This window comes from Aotus nancymaae, unplaced genomic scaffold, assembly GCF_030222135.1.
Source record: "Aotus nancymaae isolate 86718 unplaced genomic scaffold, 86718_ANA_hifiasm-v0.15.2.pri h1tg000021l, whole genome shotgun sequence".
Classification (NCBI taxonomy): domain Eukaryota; kingdom Metazoa; phylum Chordata; class Mammalia; order Primates; family Aotidae; genus Aotus; species Aotus nancymaae.
Window position 1 is genome coordinate 26,650,834 of NW_026988433.1, and position 24,294 is coordinate 26,675,127.

Genomic DNA, 24,294 nt, shown 5'->3' on the forward strand with positions numbered 1-24,294 from the left:
TGATGGCTGTCAGGGAAGCCCGCAGACATGCGAGGGCTTAACCGTCTCTATGTGACGCTGGGCTTCAGTGGTCACGTTCCATGTCTACTCTCATGCCGTGCTTCTGCACCTGGTTTCTCTTTTTCTCAGAAGATAAGAATTAATGTCCTTCACATTTCTGACAAATATGTGAAGAGTGCTGACACATTAGGTTTTCTCCCCGCCTTGGCTACTTGAAAGTATTGGGACCTCTATCTTCAAGACACATGATTTATCTGACCCTATCACCAACCACCATTACCTCACCCTACCTTCTCTGCCCCCTGCTTTGTACTCAATAAAAGTCAGAGTGTCCAGGCACTCGGTGCCACTGCAGGTCTCCATGCTTTGGTTGGCAGTGGACCCCTAAGCCCAAACTCTCTTTTCTCTATCTCTGTGTCTGTGCCTTTTATTTCCAAAGTTTCTTGTCTCCGCACCAACAGGAAGGGGCTCACAGAACCCTATTGGGCTGGATCCTATAGAAAATGAGTGCAAGAAGAATAGCAACCGAGGCTTGGAAGATCTGATGATGACCAGGAATTGGAGGGGGATTACTTAGTGAACGAAGGATTGGCCATTCTGGAGGGCAGCAAGACAGTGTGTGTAAAAAATATAAATGTACATATTCTTTGATTCTGTAATCCCAAAAGTGGTAAAGGTATGTGCACAAGAATGTTGACAGCCACACTATTTATAACAGCATAAGGTGAGACTATGCAAATGTCCACTGGGACATTTACATAGAAGAAGACTGTGACGCCATTAGAACTGATGTTGTGGACTCACGTTTACTGCAATGTCCAGGGCAAACTGTGAAGTGAAAAAAAGCAGTTTGTTAATCAGCATGGTCCCAAGGGGGCCCTCGAATAGGTTTTGTAAGTATATGGAGCTCCCAAAATCATATGTAAATTTTAAAATTTTTGGTGTGTATATTTGTGTTTTTCTGCTCTTATCAGAATCTTGAGTCACCAAAATGTTAATAGTGGTTATCTCCGGGTGGTGGGAATTAAGGTGACTTGCTTTATATTTGCGGTTTTGAATGATTTACAATGAGCAGGGATCATTTTTGCAATCAGTAAAATAAAGCTTGTATTATTTTAGAAGAAAAGAAAAGCAAGCACTGACGCTGAGAATGTGCAAGTGGTGGTGGTAACCATGCAGACAGAGTTTCCTGAGGTGGAGAATGGGAGACTAACCCTCACAAATACACAACTGATGCCATGATAAGGGGACACCGGGCACTTCAACACTGCAAATATAAACTTGGTGAGTTACTTTTTCTTAAAAGATTATCTAAAGACTTCTTTAATGCATTTGAGTTTAAAAATTATGTTTTTAATGTGCTTGGGTTGATCTAATTTATCTAGAAATCATGTTCATGCTTTCATTAAATTGGGGAAATGGATTTAGTGGGGTAACTTCTTGCTTATTCTCCGACTAGTACATACTCAATGACGCCAATCCATCCTAATCTACATTAAATTTCCATATGTACGGATTCATATTCCAGAAAGCCTTTTAATCTTCTCTATTATTAAATATTTCTCCATCATTTAAAATGTTCCTCTGTGTATGTGTGTGTGTGTGTGTGTGTGTGTGTGTGTATAAAACCATACCTTATCTTGTATCGGAACAATTTGCAAAGGTAGACCCTTGACCTGAACAACAATAAAATGAACTGATTTTTTTTAGGGCAAAGGTAGCAAAAAGGGGAGGCTGTGGCTTCACACGAGAAATGATTGTCCAGTGAAACATCCTCTATGAGCTAATTATCTTAATAGGGACTTTCTTTTTCCTGAAGTCTTCCTTCTGGACCTCTCTTTTGTGACTTATGCCCTTAGTGTCTTCTGTAGAACAACAGCCGTGCTGTAAACATCCCCATAGCAATGCCTCACTAATGTGCAAATCCTTGACAAAAGGCCAGTTTCAAGGTTCTGAACTGCTCTAATTACCCAGCCTCCATTGTGCCGCTCATTAAAGAGCGACTTCCTCCAACGACGCCCATGCTCCCTCCCACTCAATCCAGCACACATGATCAGGTAGTGATGGGAAAAATGACAGCATCATTATGCTCCTCAGCCAGAAAGCAGCACCCGAGGAGGCGGCTAGACTACTAGAATGGATTAGGATTTTTTTCTGTTGGCAACAAGGGTATAAGTAGGTCACTCAAAATCAGACATACGGTATATACTGAGGTCTGCTTAATTACAGTAAAGACCCTCAAACCGTATAACCTGATTCATCCTCTTTCAAAGGATTTCAAGTACAATACACACTGAACACATATGCTTCAAAATCAGACACTGCCATCAGATGATCTCTAAATGAGACAGAAATGAAGCAGGAAAGAAGATATAAATTTAGCAGAATAATGGTGAGGGATCAGTCGCTGCTTAGAGGTCTTCTTGCTTACATTACCTTCCCTGAGTAACCAGTGGTGGAGAGGGAAGGGTTTTCAAAGTGCATAAGTGAATCGGGTTGACTGTTTTCTTTTTTCTTTGGAGGTGGGGAGAGGGAGGATGAATGCAAGGGGGAGGAAGAGAAAATGAAACTCTTTTTGAAGCTCCATGACCTCTATTTTTAATGACATGGTTCTTCTGTACCAACCTTTCAAAGTAAATTATTTAAAAATCCTTGTGTCAAATTTGAAGATTAAGCATAGTGGAACTAGGATCCAGGCATCTTCCTATTACATGATTTCTTTTCTTTTTGGTTGCACAGCCCAGACTATAAAAAGCAAGCTCAATATGCATTTCAAAAGACAAACAGACATCTCAGGACAGACGCAAACCCCCATCTCATTCCCGTAAGAAAGAGCTAGGCTTATTCTTGGAATCATGTCACCCGTTGTCTGCAACCTTATGAAAGATGAACTGCAAATGGCCACCTCTTCTGTTAGTTTTTAAAATGAAATGGTTTCTTCACAGACAAGAGTCTTCTACACCAAAATCGTGAAATAACTGGCTAAAAGGTTTTGACATTTATCTGGCAAGGTATACACTGTGTTCTAAGAAGCCCACTAGTTCAACCTGTGATTGGCTTTTTTCAACTTAGAAATTAGTAGTTCAGAATGGCAGGAAGTTGAGACTCTGTCTGGAAGGAGACTTTACAGTGGGGACTCAATGGGGAAAACGTGGCCCACATATTCCTCAAACCCCAGCAATGAATGCTATTTGGGCCTAACTATATCTTGGGGATGGCCCCTCCCTACAGAAAAGGCACTCTGGGGAGGGCAGGTGAGGGCTATGGGGGCATTGAGGCTGTTTGGCAGCTCTGTACCTTCTGCCTTAGATCTTGTTGGACTTTGCCTCTGATGGAAAAGTAAAGAACTCACTTTTAGCTGGGCATGGTGGCTCATGCCTGTAATCCCAGCACTTTGGAAGAGATCACTTGAGCCCAGGAGTTTGAGACAAGCCTGGGCAACACGGTGAAACCCTATCTCTATAAAATATACAAAAGTTAGCCAGGCGTGGTGGTGTGAGCCTGTAGTCTCAGCTACTCGGGGGACTGAGGTGGGAGAATCACTTGAGCCTGGGAGGTTGAGGCTGCAGTGAGCCGAGATCGCACTACTGCACTCCAGCCTGGGCAACAGATTGAGACCCTGTCTCCAAACAAACAAACAAACAAAATGCAGAGTATCATTCATCCAGTACTTTTTGATGAAGCATATACCAGGTCCCAGGCTGGAGAAATGAGGGTAAACAAGACAGAATGCAAAGAGAATGAACTAGAAGATAAGCTCCTTGGGAGCAGCCATCACCTGTCTCGTTCACTGCTGCATTTCTGGGGCCTAGAACAGTGTGTGGCACTTAGCAGACACCTACTAAATGTTTGTTGAATAAATTACTGAGACAGACCCAGCTTCTGCCCTGACAGAATCTACAGTACAAGTGTGAAGCAGCTTGCCATGGCAGAGAGAGTATAGACAAGGGGGCAGGGTACCAGATCTTGGTCTTGGCTCTGTCACCAATTTGCTACGAGAGCTGGGGAAGCATCCCTGGCTCTTTGGGTCTGAAGTTGCAAATGAAAGCATTTGACATAACTTCTTTAAAGAGTTTCTTTAACACACTGTTATTCTAACATCCAACAATACATCTGCTAGGACTTTCACAGGTAAACAGTGTTGTAAAAAGTACCTGAGATAATACTTAAAAGAAGATAAAGTTTGTACTCCTTGGGAGCTTAGCCTCTGGTTGTATAGGAAGTAGATCATCATACAGACTAATGATACATGCGCATAGAGTATCCCCGATGACAGCAATACACGCATGAGGAAGGGTATGTTAGTGATCACTGACAGAGACTAGAGAACATGCCGGTAGGATCCACGGTCATTTCTTGAGCTGTGATTTAAGAGGCAAGCAGTGTGGTATGAGAGACATATGGTATTCACTTACCAACCAGAATACCCGAGAAGTCCACACTTCCCACAGACATCAACCTCAAAGGCATCACTTGAAATCATTAGTCTCTCTAGCAAAAGCATACTGGCTCCATAACCGATTAAACAGTCACGTTCCATTTCCCCTAGACGCAAGCCACCATCACGAGACCGTCCTTCAGTGGGCTGCCTTTGAAACAAGTTATTAGACAAATGTGTTATTATTTTGTTAAACAAACAATGAGGCAGCATCACATCCTGGCAGAGAACACGACGCTTTGGAGCAGGGCTCACCTGGATCCAAATCACTAACTGGACAGTGACTTTGAACATGCTACTCAGCCTCGTTGTAAAAGTGCGTAAGCATACCTATCCCAAAGAGCCTCGACTGAGAAAAGATGTGTTATTGATGGTTGTTATGGCTAAATTAATATATAATTACATAATATCATATGATGTAATAACATGTTAATATATAATCACAGAAAACACCAGTGCTAGCATTACTATTACCATCACTATCATTATTATTAGGATAGCAGAGTTTTCAAATCAGGAAACAAGTTCTTTGAGTATTTTCAAAGATGTCTCAGTATTCTATTATTTAAAAGCAGAAAAACTAAGCAGAACAGACTGTGGGAGAAACCTGGATCCTCCAGTAGTTTCAGCCAGAGCTGTTAGCCCCTTGAATGGATTCCCTGTGGTTTATGTATATGCTGGGCTTGAGAATACTTTAAAAGGCTCAGAATCCAGGACCCAGAGATGTAGGTAAAATTAGGGGGTTCTCAACAATTTAGGCAATGCTATGTAGGTATGGATCACACAAATAATTGGGAGGGGGAGAAAAGCAAGCTCCCTGGCAGGCTTCTTAAAGATAATCTTTGAGCAGGGGTGACCATGCACCTGTCTGCTGTATTCCATGGCATCTTTTAATCTTCGTTGTTGCTGCCAGTCTCCCCAAGAATTAAGAAGGTGAACACAGGGTATGCCAACACATACTGAAATTTTAAGATTTTTTTTAAAATTGTTGTGGTTGACAGTTTCAATGTGAAATCAAAGAAGTTGTAGATTACCTGTTGAAGGGAAATCTACATATGAAGAACTTAAGGTCTAAATAAACACATTATAGTGGAAACTTCATAACTGAGCACATCTATACATTTTTACGTGTAGTAGAAATACACATGGGTAGTTGCTCCCTGCACCTGAGGTCACTGAACAAGGTAAAGGTAGACAGACCACATGTAGACAGAATCCAATACTTGGATTTTAGCCAACTGAGATAACTGACTACAGACAAATGCATTTGAGGCAGTCTTCATATGGCAGACACAAAAGTAATACCAAAGTAATAACTTTTTCTACACAACAAAGCAAAATAGAGGAAATAACTGCTTTGACATTTATGTTACTCTGAAATAGTTTTTGGATGTTGTAACTGAAATGGAAGTTTAGAGGAGACAGCATTTAGGGGAGAAACACATCTGACCCAATTAGGGTCTCACTGCTGAGGTGATTATTATCTTGAGAATCTCCTCTCTTCCCTCTTTGCAATTTTAAGCACACATATGCCTATCATTTCAGCAGACATGTGCATGTGCTCAGTTTGAAATGGTCAAGGAATTGAGTCATCTACATCTCTCCCTTGGCTTAAAAAAAAAAAAAAAAAACCCAAGCATGAACTGCTTCATCCTTGCCCCTCTCCTCATTGTTACATCCAGGCAGTGCTCAGTGAAAGTGGGAAGGGAACTGGATGCTTGCTGTGTATCACTCGTGAATAGGTACTGTACACATTCTGTATTCACACTCTTGACATTCATCAGCACCTGTGAAGTAGGTACTGTTGTCTCCATTTTAAATACGAGAAACGCTGAAGCTGAGCGTTTCATCAAGCTGTGGTCATCAGTGATCTGTCCAAGGCTGTCAGACAGTATGAACAGGTGGAGATGAGATCACAGCCTTGTCCATCTGACTCCAAGGCCTCAGTTCCCTCCCCTAGCCCAGGGTTCCTCAACCTCGGCACAACTGACATACTGAGCTGAGTAACTCTTTGTTGTGGGGAGTTGTCCCTGCAGCATCCGTGGCCTCTACCTACTAGATGCCAGTAGCTACTTCCCCAAGGCCAAGTTGGGACATCTGAAAATGTTTCCAGATGTCGTTAGATGTCCCTGGGAGGCAAAATCATCCCTGGCTAAGAACCACTGCTCTAGACTATGCATCTCCAACTGGAAAGTAGGACTAAGAACATGTGAAACTTAGTAGCTCTAATTCTCTTTCCCAACAAATTTATCCATTCATTAACACACATACATTGTGCTTGAAATTGAGGGTACACTTGTGAATGGGGCACATATGGCCTCTAATCTTCTCGAGCTTATTCAAATAAGTATGCAAGTGGAGATGCCTTGTGCTCCAATAACATTAGATTTAAAAAACTACATTTGTGGTTTATGCTACCAAATAATGTATGCGTCTTCTGTGTACACATGGGTACATGCAGGCGTATCAATGTGTGTGTGGGTATATATGTATACATCTTCTTATATGAACCTTGATGAATAGGACCATATTTGCAGACATTTACACAGTAAATAGTTGTGTTAGGAGTTCATTGGCAAGACATATAGTGGGTTTGCTCTTGTGCTTGTGAAATAATTTTTTAATTGACTGCTACTTTTTCATGCTAATCATACATATATGATTTTCTTAACGCCAAACTTGTAAAATTTTGACATTTCAAGAAAACAGAAACTTTGTTGAGTCTGCTTTTTGCCATACCTGGAAAATACAAGGTAGACTTGAATGCATCATTGATTCTTTTTGTAAGTACTTTTCTCTTACCTGGTAAGGACAGCTCGTGGGCCCCGGGCTCGGGCATGCATTTTATCCAGCACCATGTGTTTCAGCTTCTGATAGTACACGGGGCCGAAATAGATGTATGCTTCTAAGGGCTCTCTGAAAGAAAGATCAAGTGTTGTGGGTTAAGAAACTAAGTCTGGCCTAGCAAGAGACAGCCTTTGGACCCAACACTGGCAGGTTCTTACTCATTTATGACTGAATGGATAAGAACGATTTTCAGTCTGTAGTGAATGAAAATACTAGTTCTGAAAATATGATAAGTATGATAGCTATATTCAAAGATAAATGGTTTTACAAAGAAATAGACATTTAAACAGGTTGGGAAACAGTGTGTATGGGATGATCCCTTCAGGGTGACCTCCCTGGTCAGGCCACCATCCTTTCCTTTCCTGCCTGGGCTACCACAGATAATCTTCTAATTCATCTCCCTGCTTCCACTCTCATCCCTCAACAATCTATTCTTTGTGTAAAAAGCCAAGGGGACTCCTAAAACATAAATCACCATAGGTCATTCTTCTGTTCTGAACTCACCAATGGCTTCCCATCATACTCGGAATCTGTATTGCTAAAATTCTGTATTATGACCATATGGTGAGACATAGTCCAGTTCCTGCACACCTCACTGTTTCCTATTCCCATGTCCCTCTACTCACTTGACTCCAGCACAACTGGCCTCTTCTTTACTCCTCACATGTAGCAAGCTTGTTCCTCTCTTGGGGCCTCTGACTTACCATTTCCTTTGCCTGAAACACTCTCCCACCAGGTGCTCAGATGGCTCTGTTAAACATCTCACCTGCACAGAGAGACTTTCCCTGAATACTGTATCTAAAGAAGTTCTCCTCCCATCTGGCATCACCACTCCAGCACTGTCTCAAATTGACCCTTTGGTACACTTGCCCCTTTTGATACCGCAGTGTATATTTACTGTCTCTCTGATTACTGTCTGTCTTCTCCACAAGAAGGAACTCTGCAAGGATAAGCACTTTGTCTCCTTTGTCACTGTGGCTCCAGCACTTGTGACCCTGCCTGGCACACAAGTGGTGCTCAATAAATGTCTATTACATAACTGATTTAATAAATCTTTAGAAAAACTGTAATAAGAGTTTAAAAAGAGAGTGAATATGTATGTACTTTGACAGAAGAAACCTTTTTCTCATTAGTCTGGAGCAAGAACAACCAGAGCACTAATGCCTTAAAATTTTTTTTTAACTGCCTCAAACTTTCTTCTTCAAAGGGAAGGAAGCATCTACTATGTGCTACTTAATCCATACAATGATCTGGGGAGGAAGAACTGTCACCTCTATTTTGCAGATGAAGACATGGACACAGAGAGCCCGAAAGGTCAGATAAGAGCTGGTGAGTGGTACAGTGGGGGTTCAAATCCAGGGCTCTCCCTGCAACACTGGTCAGATTTGAAAAAAGTAAATTCTGGGCTATGGCATGATGGAAGAGTAGAAAAAGCAAAGGAAACAACAAACACAGCAGAGAGGCAAAGAAAAAGCTTGGCTCCTGCTTGCTTGGTGTCCCTGATCACACTCTCAGCAACGTGAGCCAAGGCTTTTTCGGTCATCAGGCCATTCTGCTGACTTCAGCACAACCCCATTCTTGGAAGACACAGAGTGGAGTAGAAGGCACAATGGAGAGGGTATCAAGAGGCTGAGGCGAGTGGATCACGAGGTCAAGAGATCGAGACCATCCTGGTCAACATGGTGAAACCCCGTCTCTACTAAAAATACAAAAAATTAGCTGGGCATGGTGGCGCGTGCCTGTAATCCCAGCTACTCAGGAGGCTGAGGCAGGAGAATTGCCTGAACCCAGGAGGCGGAGGTTGCAGTGAGCCGAGATCGCGCCATCGCACTCCAGCCTGGGAAACAAGAGCGAAACTCCATCTCAAAAAAAAAAAAAAGAGACCCTGTCCTTGTCTCGGTTTTGTCACATAGTAAAATAATTATACAACCTCTCTAGCTGAGTGTTCTTAGTTGTACAAGAAGGTGGTCAGAACAAGATTCTCTGCAGCTCTAACATAACAGTGTATGATTCTATTCCTCAATGGTAGGGTTGCTCATGGTAGAATTTATGAAACTCTGTTACCCAATGCTATTCCATCAACCACAGAGTAAAGCCATATGCAATTTTCCCTCCTACCTATGTTCAAGAATGAACAAAAGGTGAAAGCTGGTGGGTGATAACGTGTTTGCATGCCCTCAGGAATTTTCAACTAAACAGTACTTCTCAAATTTTGCCACTGAAATAAATGGCTTGGGGGGCGGGGACACGGGAAGGCAGTGTGGACTCAGATATGACTAACCATTATCTATGGCAAGCAGGATATAACCCATCCAATTCTTTCAGTACAAATTATGTTCATGAAGCCCACCAAATTGATCCTATGGTTTTGTACTTTCTGGTCAACATCTGGCCAAAAATGTGCCTTATTTCTGGGTGGAGAAGTGAAGAGAAGGTTAAATTTAGCAGTGACAACTGTGTTTTCTGAGATGGGCACAATTATTTTGTTGAACCATTTCTGAAATGGTCCATTACTCTTTTCCTGTAATGTGATTTTTCTATAGCATCTCAAGTATGATATACCTAAGAAACCCATATTATTATAGTCTTAATAGGCAATTTTTAAAAGCACTCCACATTTTTAACAGATAAAGGTTTTAATCTTTTCAATCACATCTGGAGAGTCTATTTGCAGCACTAAAATCAAGCTCTGTTCTCACACATGCTTCCATGCTGAGTTTCATTAGTGTTCAAGTGGTTTAAAACCACAGAGCGCAGTGACTCATGCCTGTAATCCCAGCACTTTGGGAGGCCAAGGTGGGTGGATCATCTGAGGTCAGGAGTTCCAGACCATCCTGGCCAACATAGTGAAACCCTATCTCTACAAAAAATACAAAAAATTAGCCAGGTGTGGTGGCACGTGCCTGTAGTCCGAACTACTCGGGAGGCTGAGACAGGAGAATTGCTTGAACCCCCTAGGAAGTGGAGGTTGCAGTGAGTTGAGATAGTGCCATTGCACTCCAGCCTGGGCAACAAAAGCAAAGCTCCGTCTCAAACAAACAAAGAAAACCCAGAAGAACACTGTAAACACTAGGTCCTGGAGTTTTATCTGGCATAAAATACGTGAGTCTTAATTTAAGCAACTAATTTGATCCTTTAACAACCACAGTGATTCCAGCTTCAGAACCTTGTCATTCACAATCATTGCTTGTGAACAGGGATCTGTTTCTCACAGGTTAACACAAGCTCCCAAGCCTGGTCGCCTGACTCTTCTTCCCCTCCACTGTCACCTCAGGACACTGGCACTGCCTCTTCACTGCACCGCAGCCAGGCTAGCCTCTTCCTGTTCCCTGAACTTATCAAGCTCTTTCCCTGGCAAGGTGTTAAACATGACTTTTTCTTTCCATTAAACACTGTTCGAAGGCCCTATCCTTCTCACCCTTCATCTCTCAGCTGAAATATCATATCCACTTCCTCACAGGGGCCTTCTCACCCACTCTGTCTTCATTTTGCTGAGAGCTATTTGTACTTGTATTTATTTGTCTGCATTTCTTTTTCAAAAAATGTTTACGGAGTGCCTGCTGTGTGTCAGGCCCTATGCTATGCCTTGGAAATAGAACAGTAAACAAAACAGACCAGCCCTGCTCTCACGGAGGTTATGTTCCAGTTGGGGAGACAGGTGATAGTATTAGTATGTAGTATATTTGAAAATGGTCGGTGCTACAGAGAAAAATAAAGCAGGAAATGGGCAGTATGGGGTTCTAGTTTTAAAATAGATAGTCACAGTAGGCCCTATGAGAAGTTACCTTTTGTCTGTTATTGTTTATCGTCTAGCCACACACCTAAATGGTCAGCTCCATAGGGCTGGACCATGTCTATAACATTTATTGGTATATACTCAGTGCTTAGCACATATTAAGTAGGTGCTTAGCACATCTTTAGTGAACAAATGTTAGGCCTCAGTCTGTCTAAACATTAATTATTCTGACACTCATCACATCAATGCAGGGAAAGTTCAACGGTTAGAGAAAAACTTGGTATTATATGTAATTGATGTGTTCCTTAAAAGTAGGTATAGGGTAGAAATCATATATTGGTAAATTAAATATTTTCTATTTTCTTTCTTTTGAGATGAGGTCTCACTATATTGCCCAAGCTAGTCTCAAACTCCTGGGCGATCCACTTGCATTGGCCTCCCAAAAATCTTTTCTACTTTGTAAATTATAATCTTACCAGTACGGAGAGCACTCCTTAATTGTTAGTTTTCTAAATTTAGATTTTCATGTATTCAGTTGAAAAAATTGAGCTTAAGGCATATAGGTTAATGCTTACACCTTAAGGGAGGGGTGTCCGATCTTTTGGCTTCCCTGGGACATACTAGAAGAAGAGCTGAGCTGTCTTGGGCCACACATAAAATACACTAACACTAATGATAGCTGATAAGCTAAAAACAAAAAAAAAAAAAAAAAGAAAAAAAAGAAAGAAAAAAAATCATATAAAAAAATCTTATAATGTATTAAAAAAAAGTTTACAAATTTGTGTTGGGCAGCATTCAAAGCCATCCTAGAAGACCTATACAAGCTTGCCTGAAGGTATACTTAATAGAGTATGCCTTAAGGCCTATCCTAGTAAAACCATTCTTTTTCTTTAAAATGGCTCAATCACATGCTTACCCTGTGATGCCAGATGTAACATAGTCTTTCCCCAAGTAGTTATAACCATGGCGAACGAGGTCCTCACACACATCCTTCACTTTACTGCCTCCAAACGCAGTGCCGTAGTGGAATCTGCCGTCGAGCACACCGGCCTTGCCAGCCAGCAGCTCAATGAGCTTCCCCACCTGTGGGATGTGAACAAATCAAGTAAGCACCTCCCTGTGGTACAAGCACTCTCTCTGCTTAATCATCTCCTGCTTATTTCCCCAAAAGGATATGAAACGGTCACTATTAATAACAGTGATAAATTAATAGCAGCAGTATTTAAGCTTGACATTTGTGATCTAATTTTACAACTCTCAATAACCCTATGAGATAGGTTCTATATTTCTTCTTTTTACAGATGAAGAAACTGAAGTACAAGGAGGATAAGCAACTTGTCTAGGGCCACACAGCTGGTAAGAGGTGAAGCCAGGATAACCAAAAATAATTACTGAAGGGGGATCCATTTAGGTTCAACACAAGGAGTTCTCTTTTGCTAAGGGGCAAATTCATCACTCAGAAGCCTCTACTCTCAAAAGGAAGTATAGACATGCTCCTCATTCTTTCTGTAGAGGAGAGTAGCCCAGAATCATCAGGGGCTGAAAGCCTGTTTATCTGGCAAGGGGCAAAAGGGCTCTACCCGAAAAAACAGCTTCAGCATCCCCGTCCCCTCCACTCACTCTAATTAAACTAACTGCTTGCTTCTTCCTTAAAGGCAGCGCCTCTAAAAAACCTACAAGTAACTGACCGTCATTCGTGATGGGAAGCCATGTGGGTTCATTATGATGTCCGGACAGATGCCAGAATCACAAAACGGCATGTCTTCCTGGGGGACGATCAAGCCACAAACACCTGGGGGAGAAAAGATTTCATGCCACATAAAGCAAATCGGCAGAAAGGAAGAATACAGTACTTAATTGGGATCTCCCTGCTGCTATCTCTATTTCCACTGCTCTACAATTTTCCCCATGGTCTCTATCAAGATTAACAAAAGCAATTTTCAACAATCCTGCTAGACAAACAGTTCAAAAACGACTCTCCTTGCGAAAGGCATTGCAGCCTGTGGACTGTCCTGCTGGCATGGCACACAATGGTGCTGTCGGGCTGCTTGCCCGCTCCTGTGCCACAGAGACTGAAGAGCAGCGGCTTCACTGGACCCTGGGCCTGTGGCCATCCCTGAAGCTTTAAGTCAGCAGCAGTTTTGCTCCTCATTAGCTAGTTTGTGATCTGCTGGGTTCTGCACCCAAATTATAGGAATCCAAGTTCTCTGACACCCAAACACAGAAATGATTAGATGAGGGGTGTACTTACAATGTGGTTTTAAAAGACAGTCACAGGAAGTACTCGTGTGTGGCTGATATGCTAATAGGTCTACCTATAGGCTGCAGCGCTCTGGCTAGTTGGCTGATTTTTGCCAGGGCTTCCCCTGGCTGAGTCTAAACTGCCCAAAGGAATTTTAATTCCTATAGCTTACAGCCCATTAGGAAAGTGATCTTTGATTGAACTTGTAAAGTTAAACAAGAAAATTAAATGCCAAATCATTCTTGGGAAAAAAAGGCTAGAATTAGAAATGGAATTCTAAGAATGAAAACAAAACAAAAACCTACCAACTCTATATACTATTAATATTCTCTTTTTAATTAATTGTACTTTATTACTCCCTTAATATTATTCTAACCTGTAGGAGATTTTGTTGCTAAATAGCTTTTTATTCCTCTGATTTTTTTTTTCCTTGGGAAGAGGAATAGAAATATAATTTAGATTGCTAATTACAATCTCCATAATTTAGAATCAGAAAATTAGTGTACAATGGCATTGGACTAAGAAAACAAACACTTTTACATTTGTAGTACGAGATAAAATTCCTTTTCTCTGTGTAAAGTTATTAACTATCTGCCTCTATTGCAAAGAAACTGCTCTCAAATATTTCATTCGATTTGACTCTATGTAATTATTCAAACTATTTTAAAATTAACTTTTTGTGATTTGTTATAATCATCAAGATCTAAAGTCAAAAGAAAAAGAATGCCATTTGCCTATGTAATACTGATTATTAATATTCTGATTTCTTGTAGCTGCCAACAATATGAATAAGTTTGTGGAGTTGAATTCTAGAGCATATAGTTAATTTAAATTGGCTTTTGGGTTAAAATGGTATTGTTTATTACAAAGAATATATGCTTTCCTACATGAAGAACAGAAACAATCATTTAGTTCGTTTTATTTCAAATTCAGCTACAACATGTTAGAATATCAATCAAGCACAGTGTGTGACCCTTCTTTCTTCCCTCCAAAAATCCATCTTATCCACACTGAAATTATCTGACAAAACCCTAGAGCTACTGGGAAATCTACTTTGAAAGAGATCAAATTGTAAATCTAGGTGCACCGACAACAACATTGTTCAGCAGTGAACGAAATGTTAAAAACGGCAATCCCTAAAGGGGCCGGTTCTGGGACAAGCCTGGGTGAGAATGTAATTTTGGCTGGTGAGGAGATGGAAGGTTCGGCTACACCGCTTAAAAAACAAAACCAAAGAGAAACCTCGGCACCCCTTAAGCAGCAGTTCGCAGGAGGAGGCAGGTGTCTGCCCAGGAGGAAGCTGCCTGTCCACCCTCCATCAAGAGAAAGTGGGAGTGAGGAGCATGAGGTGCAGAAACTGACCAAGGAAGCATGACATACTTATACTGGGGTGGGTAAGAAGAGAGATGACTTGTGGTTTGTGTTTTCAGTTTTAACTGACACATTTAATTAAGCAAATTCAACTTTATTATGTTATCAAAATGAAAAAAGGGCTCGTTCCCCTGAAATGTGAATCTCTAATACCTTTGCTTGAAATCTGATTAATAATATTTAGTGCAGAGCTTCCTCCTGGAGAAGTTGTTTTCTTATCAGCCCTCTTCTGATATTTTGTTTAAAAAATACATGTAAGTAGCTTTCAGATTTTTTCCTTCTATTATAGGAACTGCTTTGGCAATATCTGAACCAAGGGCACCTGTAAGTCAAAAATTAAATCTTAGCTGACTTAAAATTACTTTAGGCCCTGAAAACCCTTTTATATGCCAAGATGGTTCCCATAGCAGACAGCCCTGTGTTGTTTGTTTTGTGTGAAAGTGAATGATAAAAGATCCATGAAATCGACACAGAAAGCCAGAACAGCAGAAAGAACTGAGGGCTCTCCATCATTGCGGCTTCTACCCTCTGCTGACTTGTGGAACAATGGAAGCTACACATCCAACTGCAGATCTAACACAGCTGTGCATTTCATTAGATGAAGAGCACTAGTGACACAAGTAAATAATTAACTTATTCTGGTCCGCTGACTGTGCTTATGAGACCAGTCATAGCTGACAGATTTTAATACAAGTTAACACAAAGAGACCATAATGAGCTTAGAAGTTAAAACAAAATATTTAGACAGAATTTGATGATCTCGAATCTCAAATTAGACAGATGATTTTTAAAAGTTTGTATTTTACTGAATTCATTAGGGGTAGAAAGCTAGTTCTCAATCTTAGAACCAGACTTTTCCTTTTCTAACAGTATTTCTCTGTTTCAGAATTATTCAAATCCTTAATCACAGCAGGAAGGTTTCTTTTCTTATTTTCAAATGAAAGATTAAAACTGTTTTCTCCAGAGACAGAGGCATAAAGTCTATTCCAATATTTAGAAGTCTTAAAAGTTATGGTCCTTTTCCCTTAACACTGGTTTAAAATGTAAATGATATGCGGTGCGCTTCAGTGTGTTAACACACTCCCCTGGATCCTTGAAAAGAGGATGGACTACAAATAAACCATATCTAATGGAAGCTGTTGTGAAACAATTACCAATTCATACCTTAAATGCTTACACAGCATTTCAGATTTTAAAATAAAATTTCATCCCCTGGTTCATGCTGGTGTCTCAACCCCATTGTTTATAGCACAACCTCCTGGCAATAAAATGCAAATACACCAGTTTAACATGCTCAGGAACATTTAATGCACTCACTAGGGCCAAATGGGAATTGGACACAGGCTACAGTACAGAACTTTTAATAAATGCAAGTAAATAAGAAAAAAAAATGGAATCACACACAGTTAGAGCAGAAAGGGACTTCAGATACCACAATCAAAAAAATATTATTCCATCACCATCCATCTTAATTTCAAGTTGTAAAGGGGAAGAATTTAGGGAGTCTAAATCTGACTGCCAATCCACTCGGGAGAGGCAAATCTAAGCTCCACTGTCATAGCGCTCTGTATCATGCCCCAGATACTACTGGCACCCACACCAATTTATTTCTACTTCCAAGGCTTCACAAAACAACACAGAAATCATTTAAGAATAGGTTTGCTCAGGAAAAGTCCAGTTAATCTCATGTATCATTTAATTGTCTTTAAAAATATTTTTCTTTTCTTAAACAGGGTCTTCCTCTGCCACCCAGACTGGAGTGCAGTGGTACAATCACGGCTCACTCAAGTGATGCTTCCACGTCAACCTCCCTATTAGCTGGGACTACAGTTGTGTGCCATTATGTAATTTTTTAAAAGTTATTTTATTTTTTTTTTTGTAGAGATGAGGTCTCACTATGTTGCCCAGGCTAGTCTTGAATTCCTGGACTTAAGTCAAAGGGCTGGGATTAGAGGCTTGAGCCACCATGCCTGGCTTAAAAAGTATTCCTAATTCTAAACAGCAACAATTTATTTGTCATTTTTGGCCTTTAAAAAATGCTGGTTTTAATGTACTGTCTCTGTGTAAAGGGCTATCTTAAACAGTAAAAGATAAACGGTAAGACAGGAAGAAAAGAAAAAATAAAAGAAAGAAAAGAAGAAAAAACTAATGCATTCTAGTAACATATGGAGACAGGAAAGCAAATGGCAACTGCAGAAGACAACTGTAATGCCATCTCTAATTCAGGATTTTTTTTTATGTGACTTCAATGTGTTAAGACTTGACTAGTAAATTGTTTCAATTTTGTTGGTGGCCAGTTCTCATTTTAACATCACAATCTGCTTTAATTTTTATATTTTTATTTAGCAAGTCTACCTTCTAAGTGTAACCACTTTTGAATTGAATCTACCCCTTTGAGGTTGATATATATTATCACTCTTCCTTTTCTGAGTGAGGAAAGAGAAAAGGCATTATTTCCCTCAACTGCTAAGCATATGTTGTGTAACAAGTACTGTGAGAAGGTGCGGAAGTTGAGGTTCAGGGCCTCAACTCCAGATAGGTGGAGGTAGTTTACATCAAGTCATCTGAGTGAATATTAAAACTCTGTAAATATATTGTATATATTTATACAATTCAGCTTGCCACTTTCTAATGCTCTAAATGATGTGGAGCACATCTGGCAGGATGGTCTGCTGAAATAATCCTAATCGAAGTCTAAATTACTCCTTTTACTTTCTGCAGTTACTTAGCCGTTAGACAAGGCTATTTATTCTGCACAGTTTTACACTCTCTATGCTGAATGGTGAAATGTTGCTGTGGTTTTTCTCCATCAGTCACAGTGCAAGAAGAGAGCCATGTTTAGTAAAGGAGTCAACACTCAACCAATGCTCAGTATTAGTGGGGTTTATAAATGTGGGGGAAATGCTGTCAGTAAAGAATTCATCACCCCTTGGAGTCTCAGACCTATGTAGAGCAGGTAATCGAGGAATTAGGTGACTTTAATTTGACTCAATGCTGTTCAACAGATGTGTTACCTTGGGGGTGCAGGGGAAGCACCATTTTCTGGTAAGCCTTAGTTGTTTGCTCTTTGTACCGGGAATAATTAGCACCTATCTCATGAGGCAATTGTGTTAGAAGAACAGATGAGCTAATGTCTGAGAGGTACTTTAAGGTCCTTAGAGAAAGGCTGCATCTAAATACAAGGAATTATTATTATATAAGAAACCTAATTACTCTCAGCAGGAAGCAAACTAGCAAAGCAAAGGAGACCAACTTAATGAATAGAAGGAGCAGTTGCAGTTGCACTAACTTTGGCTGGAGAGGCAGAAAAGCAGCTCACTCCTTCCTGGGTTGTTTAGGTCATTTAACATCATCAAGACACTGTCTCCTGATAACTTTCATGAGGCCTGGGGTTGCAGATATCTACTGGGGAATAGTTTACTGCTGATGAATATGGTGGTAAATGGGCCCCAAGAAGCAGCAGGAATGCTTTCAAGTTTGATTATTCCTATTAAGAAATGGTTTGCTTTGTGTAAACTTATCTCAATGAGCTTTTATACATTCAGAAATGAAATCTCTAAATCAAAATGTTAAGGCCAACACAGGTGGTTATTCCTTTCTTCCCCTCCCCCTTTCCAGCTATCGAATTAACCTTTTATTTTTCACACCAGCACCTTAAATAATCCCCAGAGGGAGGGGAGTAGACAAAAACTGTTGAATCATATTGGCTTTGTTCTGCTGTTGAATCATTTCCAGATCTATCACATCACTTGCCATATCCCGGTTGACATAATTTTAATTCAGCTCTTCCTTACATGTTAACAGATAAATAATGCATAAGAAAACTTGATTAGCTTTCTTATTAAAACATCACTCTAAATGAGAGGAGGCGCTAGAAGACAATACAGTTTTTACACGGCTTTCCCATGAGCAGTTGAATGGTTTGATGTGATAAATTTGCATAGTCTGAAGCACACAAAGGGCTGATTAATTGAAACCCTTACAATGCTTTTGGAAGCAGCTATTGTAAAACAATAACCATAGGAACTTTACAAAATACACACGGCTGAATGTGTCAAGAGCTTAATAAAATGTGGTGAGGCTACACTATTTGGAAACAGAATTGGAGATTTTTATTCTGGGCCATAAAACACTAAATACCCTAATTTCAAAGTTTCAGTTGGATATTTACTGAAAGGTCAGAGGGTTACTGGCGAGCTACTGAAGACAAAAATTTGCTCCTAAAAAAGCCAATTCAATAAAATCTTTTTACAATAAGGTGTCTGTGGACGAAAAAACCCTGATTTCTAACATTAAAGTAAGAGCTGCTGGAGTTTCAGTTTGGGACCAAAACTCTGATGGATCATTTGGCATCATACACCACCTTATGATGGGGCTCATACTGTTAGCCCTACCAGCCTCCTTCTCCCCTCCCCCTTAGAAACTTCCATTCAAGCAGGATCAAGCAAAGTAGAGAGCCAAAGCTATCCAGACTGTGTAAAGCTGTGGACTTGCAGAGAGGATTTTAGACAGTCTCAAGTACTACATGAGTACAAGGTATGATTATTATTACTTTAAATCAGGTTCTTTTCACTATCTCAATTTTAGAAAGGATAATACAGAAAAGGGGACTAAGAAATGAAGGTCTAGCCAAACCAAACTTTTAAACCAAACCTTGTTTAACAGATACGCTTTCTTCTTGGCTTTTCTGTCACACATGAATTACCATTTTTTTACTTCCCACAGCCTCTTTATGTCTACTGTAACAGGATTCTTTACTGTGTTAGAAAGTCAGGGCAGGTTTTCTTTCCTTCTAAGAAACATTCAACCAAAATCTTAATAAATTAATTCAGCAGGTTATTGAATAACTTTTATTAGTGCAAAATGGAAGCAAGTTACCTTACAATGGAACTTTTTTTTTTGTATAAGAGAGGGTCAAAGATGAATCTTCCAAATGATTTTATCCATATATGCATAATCCTTATCAACCACAGATAGGCAGACTAAACCATTAAGTGAAAAATCTACATTTTGATAAGACTAGACTTCTATTGTAAAACAAAAGTTGACTGCACTCCATTTAAACTAGCTGTCTGGTCCTTAAGGATTTAGGGAGTGTATGCCATTATCTCAGATTTGCAGTTATTAAAAAGCTTCTGTTTGCCAGGACAAACACTCTTGCTCAAATACAGTTTTTCCTCTCCTTAGGAGTACTGCTTGGCATTGCTGCCCGATGCTGTGATCCACAGGACCTTTGTTGGAGGTGCTAATCCTTTTTCACATGAGAGACTGAGAAATGTTCTTTCAGGGAAGTGATATATTGCTTTTTTTTTCTCTCTCCACATCAAAGGAGTCCACTTTTTCCTCCTTCATTGTGAATGGCAGCAAAAGGAGGAAATCTGGAAATATAATAATTTGGTTTGCCTGAACACTGAAATGAAACTTAACTTGAGAATTCCTTAGGCTGTCAGATAATTTTTGTTAAAGAATTTTTTTTAAAAAAGGAAGTCAATATTCCAATAAATGCGCTAGTCATCAGAAAAAACAAGGCTCAAGATAAAAATATTTGCCCTTGGTGAGTTCCCTCCATTAGAATTTACAACATAGTTGAAGAGGCTTACATATGTTATTTTGATTTTAATAGAAAGTCTAATTCCAAACATAATTTCGATCAGCATATGTGAATGTCTCTTCCTATCTTTATCTATAAAAGTGATTAGAATATACAGTGACACATAGAAGAACATTCCACACTCATGTTCAGCTCTGTTTTCCCTTTGCAACATCATTATGCATCAACCAGGTAAGTCATGGCTTTACTCTAAAATACCTAGAAGCTTAGATCACTTGGGAAAGGAGACTTCAGGGTTTACCTATTTATCCCCAAATGAATTTAAAACAAACTAAACTTTCTTGCCTTCGTAAACAAACAACAAATTCACAACTTTGATGTCTAGAAGGTTATTACTAAATAATTTCACCTGGCCAGCATCTTGCATACTACTAAAGAATGAACGGCTCCAGAGATTCTTGATCAAAAGCCCAGCTCTTTTGGGGGGTGCAGACTCACTGCACATTTACTGATAAGATATATAACTGACCCCATAATGCTCAAAGGAAGGCGGTGCTTCATTAAGATTCTTTGAATATCTCAGTAGAAGACTGTATTGAAATGCCCTCATCTAAAAAGTACACCGTGAGTTAATCTTGCCTGCTTCTGAGGCCACAGTAGTCTATGTTAATTGTGATACCACCTTCTTTATAAAACACTTGTTTCCTCATTACTTGGTTCTCTGCTTAGTCCTCCTCCACTTTTGAGGTTACAGAAGTTGATGCTGCTTATTGGGTCTGTCACAGCTGTAACTGATAAAACACTTTCACTTCTCCAGTGGGCCTTCTCTGACCAATTGCATTCAATCTTTGCTTATCACATAGCACTGATGCTGATTTCCAGCTACTCAGTATTGACTCGCTTATTCCAGTTTACCCATGCATTCTGCCCCCTTCAGTCTTCTCCATGAGCTCTGTGATCATATGCAGCATATAACTACCACTGTTCTGCTTCCTCTTCACGTTTGTTTCATTTAGCTACTCATCATCCTACCACCTTTGAAGTGATCAGGCTTGAGCAGGACAGATGCATATGTTCTCTGAAACGAAATTTTCAAGTCTCCTTTAATTGTTAGAGAGAATATTTCAAGAGGCATTGGGTGCAGAAATGTGATCTATACACAATTCATGTACAAAAAGAATCCCTAACAACAGCTTTGTCAAAGTAAACATTTAAGAAAAGACAAAAATCAGATCATCTGCAGGGCCATGTTACTTTCTGAACACCCAGAACACTAAATTTAATGCTCTAAATGGAGAGAGAAAAAGAATGTGCACAAAGGTATACTAAATAAAAATAATCTTTAAATTTTCTCATAGATAATACGTATGTGTCACTGTGCAGGAGATGTTACAAAAGAAAATATAGGATTTCCAAACAATTCTACATTTCAGGAGAAAAAACTAAGTTCAACTAACCACTGCTCTTATTCTGGCATGTATCTGGACCAAAAAAGAAACAAACAAACAGATCTCTGCAGGAATTTTGGTGTGAAACATATACCCTGAAAACTCAACAGTTTGAAATTTTTATCAGCTTATTTCATGACAACTACAAATAGCATAACTGATGTTGTGGACTACATTTTCTGTTTCACTCATATTCTACTTACCAACTTCCAACTCCTTTAGGTCTGATGCAGTTCCCCTTTGGGCCCACACTAAGGGCTGGGTTATTGTGTCGCTCCTTATACAATAACCTCCTGCCATTTGTGCATGGCATGGAAGGTTCCAAGTGCCCTAACTGTAATCACTGGCCAAAATATTTTCTTCAAGTGCTCCTCTTTTTATGGCTTTAACTATCACATCTAGCCAAATAAATTGGGAAAATTGTCAAAGTTGAGGGCTCAAAAATTTACTTCCTTTTACATCTGTTTGAAATCCTGATAGATTCTGAATTTTACAGAAGGCTATTAAAGCCTGACCAGAGGACCAGTTAAAGAAAGAAGTGGGGATGGTGTTTTACAATGAGCTGATTTTAGAAGGAAAAGGACATCAGAAAATACGGCTTTATTTAGGAGTATGTCTTAATATGGGGCTTTGGCAGGCATTTCTGCAACAAGCTGTATGAGGGTAGTATTTATTCTGGATCTGTGGCAGCTGTAAAGCTGCTTATCCACGAAGAATAGGAATTTTGAGAAGATGCCCATCTTAAGGAGGAGACAGAAAATAATACTAAGAAACAACAGGATTCATCCTCAGGAAAGGCGGTATCTTTCCAACAAGAAATATCTGGGAATATGGCAATCTCAGGGGCAGAGTAAGATATAAGAAGAGAAAAGAGCCACCTTTAACCAGATTTAACCAAATTGGCAATATGCTTGGAATCAAAATCCTGGATTCAAATGCAGGCTTTGCCAGCACCAAGCTGTAGGTGGCACGCTACTCACCTCCCTCAGCCTCACTCTTCGTAATCTTTATAGTAGGAATAACAATACAAACTTGGACTGTACTGGTTAAAGGATGAAATATAGATAAAAGTACTTACTCTCAACCTCTGTCCTTGTCTAATGCCAAAAACTATTCTTTACCCAATCTATCCCATCTTGTTAAACAGCATTATCAGTTGCTCAGGCCACAAACTTCATCCTCAACTCCTGTCTTTTCCTCTTGCAACATCCATCCAAGCCATAAGCAAGTCCTGTTGGCTCTATCTCCAGAGTATATCCAGAATCCAGCCACTTCTATTTTTCCACTGCTGCTGTCCTAGTCCAAGCCACCACCCTTTCTTGCCTGGACAACTGCAGTGGTCTCCCTGCCCCCTTCCTTGCCCCTTCCAATCTACTTTTCATATAGAACCACAGTGAGCTCTAGATGTTGTAAGTTAGATCCTGTCACTCCTTTGCTTACATTCATTGTTATGGTTTGTATGTACCCACCAAACTCATGTTGAGATTTAATTGATATGAGGCCTTTAAGAGGCGGTTATGTCATAAAGACTCCATTTCTATGAATGGATTAATGCCATTATTATAGACATGGGTTAGTTATCTCAGGACTGGCTTTGTTATAAAAGCAAGCTCTCCTGTCTCTCTGCCTATCTGCCATGGGATGATCCTTTCCAGATGCTGGTGCCATGTTCCTCGACTTCCAAGTCTTTAGAACCATAAGCCAAATAAACTTCTTTTCTTTATAAATTATACAGTTAGTGGTATTTTGTCATAGCAGCAGAAAATGGACCAAGACACCCACCATCCAACAGTTCTGTTGGTTCCCAGCATATCTGGAATAAAGTCCAGTCTCCTTTCTTTTAGCCAAAAGGCCCTATAAGAAGGATATGCCCCCATCCTATTTCTCTCACTCCCCAAGTCTCATACTATGCTTCTTGTCAGGCATATGCCTGGCCAGACTGACCTTTTTCTGTTCCTTGAATATACCAAACTCATTCATGCCTAATGATTCTCTCTGCCTATAACTTAATCCTCCCAGACTTTTACTCGGCTGGCTCCTTTGTATCCTTCACGTCTTAGCTCAGTGTTAATTCCTCCAAGAGGCCGTTCCTCATTAAAGTACACACCCCCACTTCTAAACCATCCACTCTTTTACATCATTCTTCATATATGGCACTTATCATTACCTTAGATTATCCTGTTTATATTTTTGTTTACACATTTTTTTTTTCTTGAAAGGGAGTCTTGTTATGCTACCCAGGCTGGTCTCAATCTCCTGGGCTCAAGTGATCCTCCTGCCTCAGCCTCCTAAGTAGTTGGGATTCATATTTTTGTTTACTTCTTATCTGTTTCCTCCCCTAGGAGAACACAAACCCCAGGAGAGCAGAGACCCTATCAGTCTTGTTTACCTCTGTATTTCCAGTACCTAGAACAACGCTTGGCACATAGTGAAAGCTCAATAAATGGATGAATTAATTAATAACATAAGCACTTGAGATGATCTTCCATCATCTCTTCATCTCAAGTCAACGAGACACAAAGTTAATTTGTGATTGGTGCCATCGTTTACCAGGATTAAAACCATAGTCCCTGTGGTTTTTCTTCTTTTTGCTGTCTTTATTTTAGTCAGTCAAGTCCATTGATTTGCTCTTCTCTGCTGCCCCATTTTTTTTTTTTTTTA

At 40.0% G+C, this 24,294-nt stretch overlaps 1 protein-coding gene and 1 long non-coding RNA gene across 4 annotated transcripts in view; one reads left to right on the plus strand and one right to left on the minus strand.

Annotated features, from left to right (window-relative positions):
- The window catches only part of LOC105728672 (uncharacterized), a 278,507-nt gene extending 266,049 nt beyond the window's left edge, over positions 1 to 12,458 (plus strand). Inside the window, exons 2-4 of the long non-coding RNA XR_001110089.2 lie at positions 1,123 to 1,284; positions 8,493 to 8,599; positions 12,323 to 12,458. This is a non-coding gene — a long non-coding RNA (uncharacterized LOC105728672). The remainder of the gene's footprint in view (positions 1 to 1,122; positions 1,285 to 8,492; positions 8,600 to 12,322) is intronic.
- Positions 1 to 24,294, minus strand: part of POLR3B (RNA polymerase III subunit B) — a 132,517-nt gene that overhangs the window by 2,159 nt on the left and 106,064 nt on the right. For 2 of the 3 annotated variants that reach the window (XM_064379896.1, XM_064379898.1), the window contains exons 24-27: positions 12,710 to 12,813; positions 11,938 to 12,104; positions 7,241 to 7,354; positions 4,416 to 4,589 (exon numbers count right to left, since the gene is read on the minus strand). In XM_064379896.1, coding sequence (XP_064235966.1) covers positions 4,416 to 4,589; positions 7,241 to 7,354; positions 11,938 to 12,104; positions 12,710 to 12,813 — 559 coding nt within the window. Of the gene's footprint in view, positions 1 to 804; positions 829 to 4,415; positions 4,590 to 7,240; positions 7,355 to 11,937; positions 12,105 to 12,709; positions 12,814 to 24,294 lie in introns of all 3 variants that reach the window. The other variant, XM_064379897.1, reaches the window with a different exon arrangement.